Raw genomic sequence first — 14,779 nt, 5'->3', positions numbered from 1 at the left:
ATTCAAACCAGACGAAGCACGTGAAAAAGGAATGGTACCCGTATAAATACGGACGGAGCGCCTGACTCATAGCAATGGCTACCTGGTAAAGCTTAACTGCTTAGCTTACGACTCGAACCAAACTACTGTAGCTGTATCGTCATTCATTCGACCTAAATTGTGTGTCATACTACAATGGACCAACTTTGTTTCGATTTGGAGGTGCGGCTTAAAACTTTTCTTTCAACTTGAATGTCGAACCTCGAATTTCAGGTGCGGCTTAGATTCGGGAAAAATTTTTTTTCCTTGATTTCGAGTCTCATTTTTCAGATGCAGTTTAGATTCGAGAGCGGCTTAGATTCGAGTAAATATGGTAGGCTGGTGTGCAAACTAACTTAAAATACTTGGACCCTTCTGTTGACCAAAAACTTTAGAGAAAACCTCACTTCACCTGTACACATCAGTTCCTTAATCATACTGTAATCATTGCAGGAGACTTTAACCATTCAGCAATCAGTTGAGATAATTACAGATTTGAAACTTCTTGGCAGATTAAAACTGTGTGCCGGACCGAGACTCGAACTCAGGACCTTTGCCTTTCACGGGCAAGTGCTCTACCAACTGAGCTACCCAAGCACGACTCACGCCCCGTCCTCACAGCTTTACTTCTGCCAGTACCTCATCTCCTACCTTCCAAACTTTACAGAAACTCTCTTGCGAAACTTGCAGAACTAGCACTCCTGAAAGAAAGGATATTGCGGAGACATGGCTTAGCCACACCCTGGGGGATGTTTCCAGAATGAGATTTTCACTCTGCAGTGGAGTGTGTGCTGGTATGAAACTTCCTGGCAGATTAAAACTGTGTGCCGGACCAAGACTCGAACTCGGGACCTTTCCCTTGGGTAGCTCAGTTGGTAGAGCACTTGCCCGCGAAAGGCAAAAGTCCCGAGTTCGAGTCTCGGTCCGACACACAGTTTTAATCTGCCAGGAAGTTTCATATCAGCGCACACTCCGCTGCAGAGTGAAAATCTCATTCTGGAATTACAGATTTGTTAGTGGTGGGCATCACAAGACATAATGTGAAATGATACTCATGATAGATATACATTAGATCTAATGGCAACAAACAGACCTGACCTCTTTGAAGAAGTCCATGTCGAAACTGGTATCAGTGACCATAAAGCAGTTGTACCAACAATGAATACCAAAACACAAAGGGCAACTAAAACAAGCAGAAGAAATTATATTTTCAGCTAACTGGACAGAGAACTAACAGTGTCATACCTCAGTCAGGAGCTTAAAACTTTCAGATCAGGACAGGAGCGTGTACAGCAACTATGGCTCAAGCTTAAAAGAATAGTTGACCATGCACTGGGTAGATATATACCCAGCAGGACAATTCATGATGTGGGAGATCCTCCATGGTGTACAGTGACTGTAAATAAACTTTTAAAGAAACAAAGATTACTGCATAATAAGCACAACACAAAGCAAAGGGCTACATATGGAGAGATACTGAATGAAATATGTTTGGTAGTCAACAGTGAGATGCATGAAGCCTTCAGTGACCTCTGTAGCAGAATACTGTCCAGTGATCTTTGACAAAACCCAAAGAAATTCTGGTCATATATGAAAGCTGTTAGTAGCACCAAAGATACTGTAGAGTCCCTCATGAATGAGACAGGAATTGAAAATGAGGGTAGGATATCAAATGCTGAAATGCTTAACTCTGTTTTAAAATGTTTCTTTACAAAGGAAAATGCAGAAGTATTGCCCAAAATTAAATCTTGTACCAGTGTCAGTGAAATTGAGAAACAGCTGAAATAGTTAAAACTGAACAAAACCCCATGATCTGATGGAATCCCTATCAGATTCTATACCCAATTTGTGGCTGAATTATCCTCTCTATTAACTTAAAAGGAAGTGTGTGTCAAGTAACTTGAAGAGAGCACAGGTCACATCTGTCTACAAGAACAGTAGCAGAGGTCATCCACAAAACTACTGACATTGATTTGTTTTACAATCTTAGAATATATTCTGAGCTGAAACATAACGGGTATCTTGAACAGAATGACCGTGTCCATGCCAACCAGTAAGGATCCCAAAGACAGAGATCGTGTTAAGCCCAGCTCGCACTTTTCTCATACATCATTCTGAAAGTCGTGGATCAAGGCAGTCAGATAGATGCAGTATTTCCAGTTCCGAAAAACATTTGACTGGTAGCAAACCTATGCTTGTTACCAAAAGTATGATCATATGGGGTATCAGACGAAATACGAGACTGGACCAACTATTCTTTTAGACTTCGAGCCATAGTTTTCTCTACACACTCCTGTCCTAAGCTAAAAGTTTTAAGTTCCGCACTGAGGTTCAACACTATTGTTTCTCTGTCCAGTTAACTAAAAATATAAATCTTGCTGCTTGTTTTAGTTGCCCTTTGTGTTTTGATATTCACTGTTGCTACAACTGCCTTGTGGTCACTGATACCAGTTTCAATGTGGACTTCCTCAACGAAGTCAGGTCTGTTTGTTGCCATTAGATCTAGAATACATCCATCATGAGTAATGTTTCACAACATGATTTGTTATGCCCACAATCTGTAATCACCCCAATTGATTGCTGGAGGGTTAAAGTCTCCTGCAACGATTACAGTATGATTAGTGAACTAATGTACAAGTGAACTGACGTTTTCTCCAAGGCTTTGCAACACAGCATATGGCAGTATTTTCAGAAAAAGAGGCCAAATGGGTAACACATCCCATACTTATGTCCTGCCGATACATGGTCTGTAGCACAGCAAAATTATTCAAAAGATAGATAGAGATATAGAGAGATAGACAGACAGACAGACAGACAGAGAGAGAGAGAGAGAGAGAGAGAGAATCAGTGGTCAGATGTAATCAATTAATTACAGTGTTTAGGTGAGTTACTATAATTTTTGTACCTGCCCATACAAATATTGACTATACAGATACAACAGACCAACTTCCAATGGTCCCGGATCCAGTGATCAATACTTATGAAGTATCATGTTTACAGGTAGATGGTAAACTGATCCATTTAGTCCAGTCATTCCCTGCTGCATGAATGATGCTATCTCCAAGGTGGTCATCCACCATAAGACAGTTTTCCTTATGACAGTATTCCAGCCCTACATTAGGTACTTATTTTACTGCACACTGCCACTTACTAATCACAGTAATAGTTCTGGTATTGAAAACAGATCAAAATGAGCAACAAGTAGGATTGCCATCACCTCCCCTGTGCAACTTTTAGAACTGTCACGATAATTATAAGGGAGTACATCATATGAAATCTTTCGCTTGCTGTAATGCTTACTGGAGCTTCTAATATTGAGAAACTGGTTTGTTTGTATTATGAATCCACCCAGCAACAAGCAGCCACACCTCAATTTTTTCCCATGAGAAAATCCAGAGGGGGTCTGGTGCCTTCTTTGTATAGCCTTTCTTAAATAGTATGTTCCTCATTGTTGTACCCACATTTTCAAAATTCCCTTTTGTTATTCTAATGTTTAACAGAAAATTTGGTGCTACAATTTCAGCATTGTCACATTTGTAACTGTAGGGTTACCACAAACAATACTCTGAGACAATGTACCACAATTTACAGCTCCAAAGTCAAAGGAATGTTATTTCAGTGAATTTGTCCTCACCACTCCACTAGCAATCCAGCAGTGTTCAAGAGAACATATAGAGCATTAAAGGAGCATATGAAAAAAGCAGCCGTCATGATTTATGTGAGGTCAAGTGTGACAGGCAATATGAGCTCTGGAGAACTGTTTCACAACATGCAGTTCCACACCCTGCTCCATCTTCTGCAGGCACCATAGTGGAAAATAGAAGTGTTATTTGACACCAATTTTCAGAAGATGTCTCTAGCCTGGGCTCATTCTTTCAGCAGCTATCTGGGCTGGACAGAGGGTGTCATCATTGGCATCCCTGAGTGCCACCTGCCTTTTGTGGACATCCCAGAAGGCCTCCTGTGACAACACCACGATAAGCTAAGTCACTGCAGAAGTTATGCTAACATAAATGACTCATGTCTCACCCGACCCGTGCCTAAAATGCTATTTTTGTATTTATTTTTTTTTTTCCCAACACTTGGCCATCTGGAGCTTCCACTTCTGTCACTTTCATTTCTTGTCAAGTTTGATAGGCACTACATTTTTTGAACAAAATGATGACAACACTGTTGAGCATATCTGGGATGTCTTGCAACACGCTCTTCAGAAGAGATCTACACCTCCTCATACTCTTACAGATTTATGGACAGCCCTACAGGATTCATGGTGTCTTCATACATTAGTCGAGTCCATGTCATGTCATGTCGCGGCACTTCTGTGCGCTCGTGGGACCCCTACATGATATTAGGCACGTGTACCAGTTTTTTTTTTTTGGCTCTTCAATGTATAATTTGTTGCCAGGTTCACAGTTTGCCTTCAGGAAATGGGAATACAGTGAAAAATACTATTTATTGTTTTGTTTGTGAAGTACTAGCAAAGCTTAATGATAGGTTTAGGACAGTAGCTGTTGTCTTTCATTTAATAAAAGCATTTAATTGTGTGGTCCATTCAATACTTTTGCGTAAGTTTGGACATTATGAGATTACAGAAAATACTCAACAATAATTCACATCACATCTTGAATGTGGGAAGCAAAAGTTTGTTCTCCAGTGTCAAACAGAGTGAGGTGGCGCAGCACTTAGCACAGTGGACTTGCATTCGTGAGGATGATGGTTCAAATCCAGGTCTGGCCATCCAGATTTAGGTTTTCTGTGATTTCTCTAAATTGTTCAAGGCATATGCCGGGACGGTTTCTTTGAAAGCACACGGCTAATTTCCCTCCCCATCATCTACACAATCCGAGCTTGCGCACTGTCTCTAATGACATCGATGTTGATGGGACATTAAACCCAATCTTCCTTCCTTCCTTCCCTTTCAGTGTCAACAAACTGGTAAGAGATCTGAACCTGACTGGGGTCATGTAAAGTATGTGTGCCACACAATTCTGCCCCGAGTCCAATGCTGTTTTTGATGTACATTAAAGAGCTGCCCCTAAATGTGACAGCTGATTGAAAAAATTCTCTTTTTCTTTAAATTCTTGGGAATGGGCATAGATTGAAAGATTCCTTTGAAGAATCACTTCCAAGATCGTGTGCATAAACCAAATACCCCTATCTTCACTATAAGAACAATCTATAGCGTCTCTGCCACTGAATCATACAGTCTTGTTCACTTTGCTTACTTTCACTCTGTTATCTGCTATTTTATATTTTGGGGTACATCTGGGCACTCACCAAGCATACTCATAGCCCAAAAATGACAGTTGGGAAGACCTTAGGTGTCAGTTCGCAAGCTTCATGTATGTCCGACTGTTCAGGTGCCTCTGAATTCTAACTCTGCTGTCTCCTTACATACATGCCATCACAAAAAAATGTTGCTGAAAATACTGACTCATTCACAAGTAACTGCAACATTCATTTAACAAACACTAGACACAAAAACAATAGGCACTTAGTTAACATTTCCTTAATACTTTACACATGTTCAACAGGTTTCATTTTCAACAGTCTTCTAGCAGAACTCGAAAAAATTGAGTGATTAATCTCAAGTCTTTAAATCTAATTTCAAAAATTTTCTTGTGCCACGCTCCCTCTATTATGTACACAAGTTCCTTGCAGTAGTTGAGAACTTCCCTCTGTAGTAAGTTTTTTGTTTCTATACTTCCTCTTACAGTTACTTCTTGTTTGATTGATTTTTCAATTTATAAATTTTCTAATCAGTTTTCTGTAACCTATGTACTGACTTGGTTCATGACCATGTAGCTTTGGCTCGCATGGTCCTAGGAAACTTGATACGTAAATAAGGACAGGCTGCCATCACCGGAGTCATAATCAACCCTCTTGCTCTGTCCCTCTTTGCAAAGGCTGGTATAAAGTCAGGCACTACCACCCATAATGTGTCCTATTTTGTGAAAAGAGGCTTTCCACTGGATCCATTGATGTTAAAGTGGAAGTAGTATCAAATCCTTTGCTCAGTAGCATTGCTACTAGGCAAACAAGTGCAACACTACCTGCAAGAACACATATTTCACAGCAGTCAATCATTGAAATGTCAGCAAGCCATGCCACGCCATCTTTCCCTCATCTGTTTGTCATAGCAATTCACTCTCATCACAGTGTTACAGGATAGAGAAAAATGCATAACAAGAGTCAATAGCAGACTGGATTTCAAGACTTTTTAACAATACTTTACTTGAGAATCTATATTTCTCCTTACATAGGATGCAGATAGTTTTACAGGACATTCATTCTGTTCATTCACCAAGGCTGCTGTGATTTAACAGCACTTTTTGAATGACACAATGCTGCACTCACTACCTATCTTAGCTCTAGAACACTGAAGGGCATAAATTATATTACTTCAAATTTTATTCAAAGCAAGGCATAATTTAAAGGTTATGCATTAGTTAATTACAATTATTAGATCTCTGATAGTATGTTACATTCCAAGTTAAATACCAAATATATTTTATACTCTACTGCGGTCTTAAATTTTTTGAGTTTTTTGGAATCTAGGGTTAAGAGAAATGCAGATTAGAAGCTTCAGACCAACAGTTGTTCTGGTGTAACTGCCTCATACTCAAACGTTACTTGTTAGATTTCATTTCCTCGGTCCCATAGTAAACCAGTTTCATAACTTCATATGCATCTTACCTGTCTCAGTATATGGAGTCCTCCTCAAGATCTTAAGCTTTAAATTTCTCTCTCTCTTACTTAAGTATACGGCCATTGCGCTCTACGGGGTAGAGCACTGGGCTCCAGCCCTGGGGTTCCCGAGTTCTAACCCATGTTGGGATTGGGTTTTTAGCTCATTCCAATACCTCCAGGATGGCTCCAGGTCCACTCAGTCTGTTCTCAAAATGAGTACCTGGGATCTTTCCTGGGGGGTAATGGGCAGTCAGGGTGAGGGACTCACTGTCCCTTCCCTGCCAAATGCCGCTGCAGATAAAAGGGTTACACTCTGCCAGTAGTCAGGCCAACAGTCTGGTCATGGGCTTGTGTCACAGATTTGACCTTTATCTATAACTTAGGCAAGGCAATTTTCTTCATTTCTGAGTAGGCAATAAATTTTAATGAGGATAAACAATAGCCAGATCATTTTATTTATTATAGCTAATTGGTCTCTCTGTATATCTACCAAGTGAAGTGGCATTATGGTTAAGGCATTAGATTCACATTTAGGAGATCCAAAACTGTGTATCTACCAAGCGAAGTGACATTATGGTTAAGGCATTAGATTCACATTTAGGAGATCCACAATTAAAGTCCCCATCCTGTCATCTGATTTTAGTTGTCTGGGATTTTATTGTCTCTTAACAATAATGATGAGAATGATTCCCTGAAAATGAATTTTACAGGTTTTCTTCTTCATATCTCCCAGCCCCATCTTGGTGTCTATGGCCAGCATCCTTGTCCTGAATGGGATGTAAACATGAACTTTCCTTAATTTCTTCCATATGCTACAGTTTTGTGACTAACATTGTCAGACACAAAATACTGGACAGAGCTTGAATGACACATTCATATCTTGGGATGAATTCATATTCTCTCAGGTAAATCAAGTAAATAAAATATTAATAACCATTTATTTCAACTTATCATTCTCAGATTTCTCAATACTTCTTACTTTTGTGACTTTTCCATCATTTAAAAGTTCTTTAGCATCACGAAGCAATGTACTTCAACATGCCACAGCCGCCCTGTCAATATCAAATATCTACATCTACATGACTACTCTGCAGTTCACACTTAGGTTTCTGGCAGGGGATTCTTATAACCACTTTCAGATTATTTCTCTATCATTCCACTCTCTAAAAGTGCCTGAGAAAAAACAAACATTGAAATCTTTCTGTGCGAGCTTCGATTTCTTTTATTTTATTACGATGTTAGTTTCTCCCTATGTAGGTTGACGACACTAAAATATTTTCACATTCAAAGGAGAAAGTTGGCGATGGAAATTTTGAGAAAAGATCTTGCCACAATGAAAAATGCCTTAGTTTTAATGATTGCATCCCAACTCACTTATTATACCCGTGACACTCTCTCCCCTATTTCTGGATAATACAAAATGAGCTGCCATTCCCTGAAATTTTTTGATGGCCTCCATGAATCCTATCTTGTTAGGATCCCAACAACATAGCAATACTCTAGCACAGGACGGACAAATGTAATGTAGGCAGCCTCTTTAGTAGACCTTTTGCATCTTCTAAATGATCTGCCAAGAAAATGTTGTCTTTGGTTTGCCTTCCACACAACATTATCTGATTATTCCAATTTTAGTTGGTCAAATCATAATTCCTAGGTATTTAGTTGAAAAGACAGCTATTAAATTTGTAGCATTTATCAAGTAATCAAAATTTAATGGATTTCTTTTTGTACCCATGTGGATGATTTCACACTTTTCCCTATTGAGAAACAATTGCCATTTTTTGCACCATTCAGCTATCATTCATGTCTAAGTCATTTTGCAACTGGTTTTGATTTTCTGATCCACAGTTTACACTTATCACATAATTTTGTTACAGTTTCAGAGGAGTAGTAGCCCAATGTTTTCTTTTGGCCTTCTTTATGAGGAGAGCATTATAAAGGCACTCACTAAATTTTAAAGTATGAGCTACATGTTCAGTTCATCATGGATATAAAATGATGATAACCTTTGCAGGATGGTTATTCCCTCTTACTTACTGTGAACATATCCTTAACTGCACACATTCTCTAACGTAATCAAGGATGTTGTCAGGAATTGGTTCCAAACCCTCTAGTTTGAGTATTTCATTATCAAACAGCAAACTGGGATTTTTTGCCTGTGTTTGATGCATTTGTTCTGGTTCTGTAAATGTTGAAGGAAGGAAGTAAAATAGGGAAAAATCTATATCCTGGCACTAAATGTTGTTTATAAATAAGATCTGGGAGCATGCCAAAGAGTGTACACTATTGGCACCCAATCACTGCCAATGCATTATTCCCCCTGAAGTTGCTTTTTCATTTCTCCCACTTGCCTTTACAAAAAGGATTTGCATCTTCTTTTGGACTCAAATAGTAGAAGCAAGAGAGCTGCTCTTCATGAAACTAGGTGTTGCATTCCATTTTTGCCATCCAAATACACTTGTAGTTTAAAGTATTCAGTTACCAATAGCACTACACCCTGACCATCGCAACACGCAACCAGGGTACTTCAATACTTCTACATACATCTAAGGAATGAGTCTAGTTTGTTTCAGAATAAATTTCTGATCACTAGAATACTGCATAATGTAATTACTGCCTTGATGAAACTGTATTGATATCGGCATCACACACATTCACATACTGCAAAAGTAAACTAAAGAATCCATACATAATTGTTTCAGCAAATATAAATGTACATACCCTATTCAACCTATCCACATTTAAAATGAATGCACATTATATTCAAACCAAATAAGGTGTTCCATTTATACTCACATGACATTAGCCCCATTTTGCTCAATCCAAAGTCTGTAAGCTTGATATGGCCCAATGCTGTTATGAGCAAGCTGCAACAAAATGAATGGAATTAGGTAACAGACAAACTAACAATGTGGCTTTTATTTTTTTAACACAAAGGTTTCCCTCTATAAAAGGTAAAATTACCTTAAAAATCACACAATGCTACAGCTTTATTGCATTTCAAACACAAATAGATAGCTATTCAAATGTAAACGAGACAAAAATCATGGATTCTGAATTGTTTCCTTGGAGCATTTTAGAATAGGCTTTAGAGAATTATATTTTTACATCCACATTTATGCATGTGGCATAGTTATTTGCATGTTTCATGGGCCTTAATTTCAATATCTTGCAGCGATTTGGAATGTGTTGATTAGTTTACAGGTATAACAGATTTTCTCAGTGAAAAAGTGGTTACATGATGATCATTTACATGGTTGGATTTTACATTAAAAACACACACACACACACACACACACACACACACACACACACACCATTGTATAGAACATGAGGAAATGTGAGGCTGATGTAATTTCTGCTTGCATGTCAAGCATATTACTGAGTTAGTGGTCGGTGTCTTATGGCTGAGTACCACAATGAAACTGAGTGACAGATAGTGTACGTAACTTCTCAATTCTACAATTATATTCATAAATGTTTCTACTGTTTTTGAATTGTGATTGATTGCTGACAAGAACCTTCATAAGCTGTGTTGTGAAGCACATGTCAAGATGCCTGATTATAAGCAGGTTCTAGAGTGTACACCACATTCATTCAAGTGATCAGCTAGTGGTGATCATGTCCACATTAAATGCTATGCAGAATTTACAGCAGACCTGGTATATGTTATATCTGTTTCCACAGATAGCCCTGCTCCTGACAGGATATGATATGCCTGTGACAGGACTGGAGTAGATGTGCTGGATATGTGTACTGAACAGGTCTTGCATTTGCGCCTTCTGCAGGGATATGACCTATATGGAATGTGGCACATGTATGTTTCAAAGATTGGGTGGGTGACAGAATATCACACTGGGAGGGGTAGGAAAGATATGATGGTAACTTGTCAAAACCCTCGAGAACAGTATGATTGTGTTGTTCTAGTATGAGATGACATAAGGTGTCGAGGAAAGTCGCGTCTTTGCAGTTGGTACCCAGGCATTGCCAGAAGATTAGGGGCAGATGAGAGATGGTGGTGATTCAGTCGAGGAATAATGACAGAGTGTCTTGGTCCTGGGTCCAGATCATATATTTATCATCAATGAACCTGAAACAGACAAGAGGCTTTAAATTTTGAGTCAGTGGGAATGTTTCCCCTATATGGCCCATAGGAGGGCCATGTGGTTACCCACAGTTATGCTATGGATTTGTTTTTACATCTTCCCCTCAAAGATGAGGTAACTGAGTGTGAAGAGGTAGTTTGTCAGGTGTATAAGGAAAGAGGTGGTGGGTTCTGAGTTGATAGGATATTGGAAAAGGTAGTGTTCAATTGTGGCTAGGTCATGGGAATGGAGGATGTATAGGGAAGTGACAATAACAGTAATGATTAGAGATCAATATTATAATGTGAAACTTAGACCACCTATGTATTTTGTTTTCAGAGATGTTTGATACCTCATTCTTAACAGTCTCTTGTAACACATGAGAGAAGGGAGCAAGCAAGTCAATAATTATTCATACCTGTCTTATCACTTGATGTTACACAGGGGTCTGACAATAACATACTTATGCCTGTCTGGAAATACACTGAGCAACAGAATTAAATGATCACTTTTTCAAAACCCCATAATCCAAACCCATTCAGATGTTCGAGCTTGAAATTTGGCTCAAAGGTGCATACAACCTTCCTCTGTAATGGTGCAAAAGTGTGGCACCCTGAAGCTCGATGAAGCTTCAAACAGGAAAGTGTTGACACATTAGAAGAAAAGGCCGCAGCTCAGAAGTTGCTGGATCATATAAGGTGGGTTAATAAATTCTTATCAACACCGAACTTCACCACAATTCTGCCCAACATCACCATGGACATGTCACACAATGGGAAGGTCATCACAGTCACTCTTACACACATTTCATCCCCTCTTTTGATGCCTCTACGATGCAGGTTAGAGGCACAACGCACATTGTTGAAATCATACATTTTCTTATGGGTGGTCAAGGAAAACATTCCAGATACACCGACATTCAGAATCGGCACGAAATGGCCACAGAGAGTGAATAAGATCACCCCTTTTCCTGAGGCACTGATTTCACACATTTCCCAGTAAAAATGACAGTTAATAGTGCAATGAATGACAGGGAGATGTACTTGATAACTTTTGAAACTGGTGACACCCTCTGTTGTTTCAACTCTCCTTTAAGAACAGTGTGGGGTTGCATCCACATTAAATGTGATCCGACTCCTTTGGAGAGCAGCAAGACCACAATTTTTGCTCTTGCGTACAGGTTGGAACCACTAGGGACCATTCAACACTATTTTATGAAATTTGAATGTGACATGAAGCAGCAAAGGGTGTTTATATTTTCTTGTCCCTCCTATTTCATGTTGTCCACTGGTGTGATCAACCCTCAGTGCCACCCGCCTGCATTTGTTGAGCACCTCAAACATGTACCAGTATGGGCAGAGCCCATGATGAGAGTCCCAGGCACCTGCAAGCAGGCTACGGTGCTGCTCTTTTGGCCACTACACTGCTGCTCTTCTACCTGATAGTATGCCATCCAGAATTGGAGACAGTCGAAGGGGTTACCAATCTGCAAGCACCTAGTCATTTGTCATTGGTTCTGTCTGTACAGATACACTTTTAAAATTCTCAATAGAGATGGGTGGGTTGGTTTTGCCAAACAATGGATCTTAGAGAGACCCTTTGCCATTTTATTCATGCATGTGTCAATGTCTCATCCCCCTGTGGTCATACCTTAGGAGGAGTGCCAAAAAAGTGTAAGCACCATTTGCTGTTTTGGATCATGTTAAAATTTCAAATGGCCTTTAACAGTCCCTAGTGGTTCCAACTTCTACACAAGAGTAAAAATTGCATTCACACTGCATTCCAAATTGGTGTGATCACGTTCAGCCAACAATGTCCTTAGAGAAGGGTTGAAATACCCAAGAGTGTCTGCAGTGGCAAAGGTTGTCAAGAACGTCTTCCTGTTGTTCATCACACTGCAAACTGTCATTTTCGGCCACGAACTGTGTGGGAATCAATGCCCCACGAAAAGGGGTGGTTTCACTGACACACTTTATGCCACCCACCTCCAGCCTTTTCATGCCAATCCTGAGTGGCAGTGTGTCTGGAATGATTTCCCAGGCCACCCATAAGAAAACCACATAACTTCTAGGTTGAATGTTACGGTTCTGACCTCCATTAATAAGGCGTCAAAAGGAGGAGTGAAATGTGAGTAAGAGTGGGTATAACAACTTTCCAATCATGTAACACATCGACAGTAGTGTTGGGCAGAATCGTGGTGAAATCTGATCTCATTAATCCACCCCACATGTTACATGAACTTCTCAGCTATGGCCTTTCTCTCATGTGTGTCGACATGTTGCTGTTTCAAGTGCTGTCAAGCCCAAGTATGATGTCACTGGGTGCCATGCTTTTGTACCATTACAGAGGAAGGTTGTATGCACTGTTGGCCAAATTTCAAACCTCAGCATCACAATGGGTGGGAATTATGGGGTTTTGAAACAGTCATTCTGTTGCGTGGTGCATATGTTGCCTTAGTAGTTTACATTCACAACCGAATACACAGGGAGATCCATAGCTGTGTAACCATCCTTCTAAAACAAAAACAATCACATAAACAGAAAAACAGGTCAAGTCATATGAGATGGGAGATGGATGGGGGTGGAGGGACGGGGGGGGGGGGGGGAGGGGGGGGGGGAAGGAAGCCTGTGAGGATGTATTACCAACATGGTGCCCTGAAAACCATGATCCTGGATGGAAATTGCAATTTACAAATGATAAAGAGATCATGAGACATGTAGAACAAACAGAGAATTACACAAGAAAAACATTGGTGTATTCCATTTGAGTTGTGGCTGAGGTTTCTTCCTTACATGACAAAACTTCTCATGAAATTCCATGAAACTGTCTCTCTCTTGCAGACAAACTGAAACCTGGACATTAGAAAACAACTATGGATGAAGCACTGGTATTGTTGAGTAAGAGTTAAGAGTGGAGTACTTACTGCATCCTCCAGGAAACAAGGGTCAGCCATTAAACAATAATGGCAATTATGGTAGTGATTTTGATTAAAGACCAGGAGAAATGGGTGCAACAACTGTACAATGTGCTGGACAACTTGAGCATTAATTAAAACTATGGTCAAAAAACACCACTGTTTTTTTCATGTAACACTTTATGTGTTTAATATGTCACATGAGTCCCTTTCCCCTTGAAAATTACTCGTGATGACACGAGTGTGAGTCTGTTAAGTAACTATATTAAAAAACAGAGTACTGAGTTGAGTGATATGCAGCTGTAAAGTTGCCATGTAGTGGCCACACCAGATAAGTCAGAGGGGCATTGGGCGGTGAGTAGTGAATAGATGTGGGAAGCCACTTGGGCAGCTACAGAAGCCTAGCGACTAAGAGACTTGGAAATTTTTGGGGTGGAGGGGGAGATTTGACACCACATACTAGAGGAAGTGAAGCAAAATTGCCAAGAATTGACTATGTTAAAACTGAAATTCTTCCAAGGTGAAGTAACCCCTTCTCACACCTTGTCAATCATGTTTATGCAGACAATGATGTTGAAGTGACATTTCCAAAACTCTTTGAGAGTGATATTGGTAGCTTCAGTCAACTCAAAGCAACACTTGAAGAGTGCTTTAGTGTAAAGCTTCTTAAAATTAGAAATAATCTGCTGGGCCAAGGGCTGGGGTAACAAAGTGGTGTTTGGAGGCAGAGGATCTGATGAATTGAAATTCTTCAAGGAGGTAGTCTTGCAGGCCTGGAGAAAGAACAGGAGGGTTGTCCTTAACAAGCAAGACATGGAGTGACAGTTTCATCTCAAGCAAATATCACAAAAAAGATCATGTGTCAACCAAGTCTTGCTGTTGGGCCTCCAAATCACATTTAACCTGTGCTTCTGGACTTAACACTTCTTGAGGTTCATGATGTTTCTGGATGGTAAACAAGCAGCAGTTTAATTTTCAAATTGCCACTTGCATTGGCTCAGAATAGCAGTGCGAGATGGTCTTTCATTAGCTTCTGATGAGCAATACATTCTCCTCTGCCGTTATAATGGTA

At 39.8% G+C, this 14,779-nt stretch overlaps 1 protein-coding gene across 1 annotated transcript in view; it reads right to left on the bottom strand.

Moving 5' to 3' along the window:
• Nucleotides 1–14,779, bottom strand: part of LOC124721608 (microtubule-associated serine/threonine-protein kinase 3) — a 263,031-nt gene that overhangs the window by 114,028 nt on the left and 134,224 nt on the right. The window contains exon 13 of the mRNA XM_047246660.1: nt 9,505–9,575. Coding sequence (XP_047102616.1) covers nt 9,505–9,575 — 71 coding nt within the window. The remainder of the gene's footprint in view (nt 1–9,504; nt 9,576–14,779) is intronic.

Source organism: Schistocerca piceifrons, chromosome X (assembly GCF_021461385.2).
Source record: "Schistocerca piceifrons isolate TAMUIC-IGC-003096 chromosome X, iqSchPice1.1, whole genome shotgun sequence".
In the NCBI taxonomy this organism is placed as follows: Eukaryota; Metazoa; Arthropoda; class Insecta; order Orthoptera; family Acrididae; genus Schistocerca; species Schistocerca piceifrons.
The sequence above is the reverse complement of the archived record's forward strand: the minus strand, read 5'-3'. Positions and strand labels throughout refer to the sequence as shown.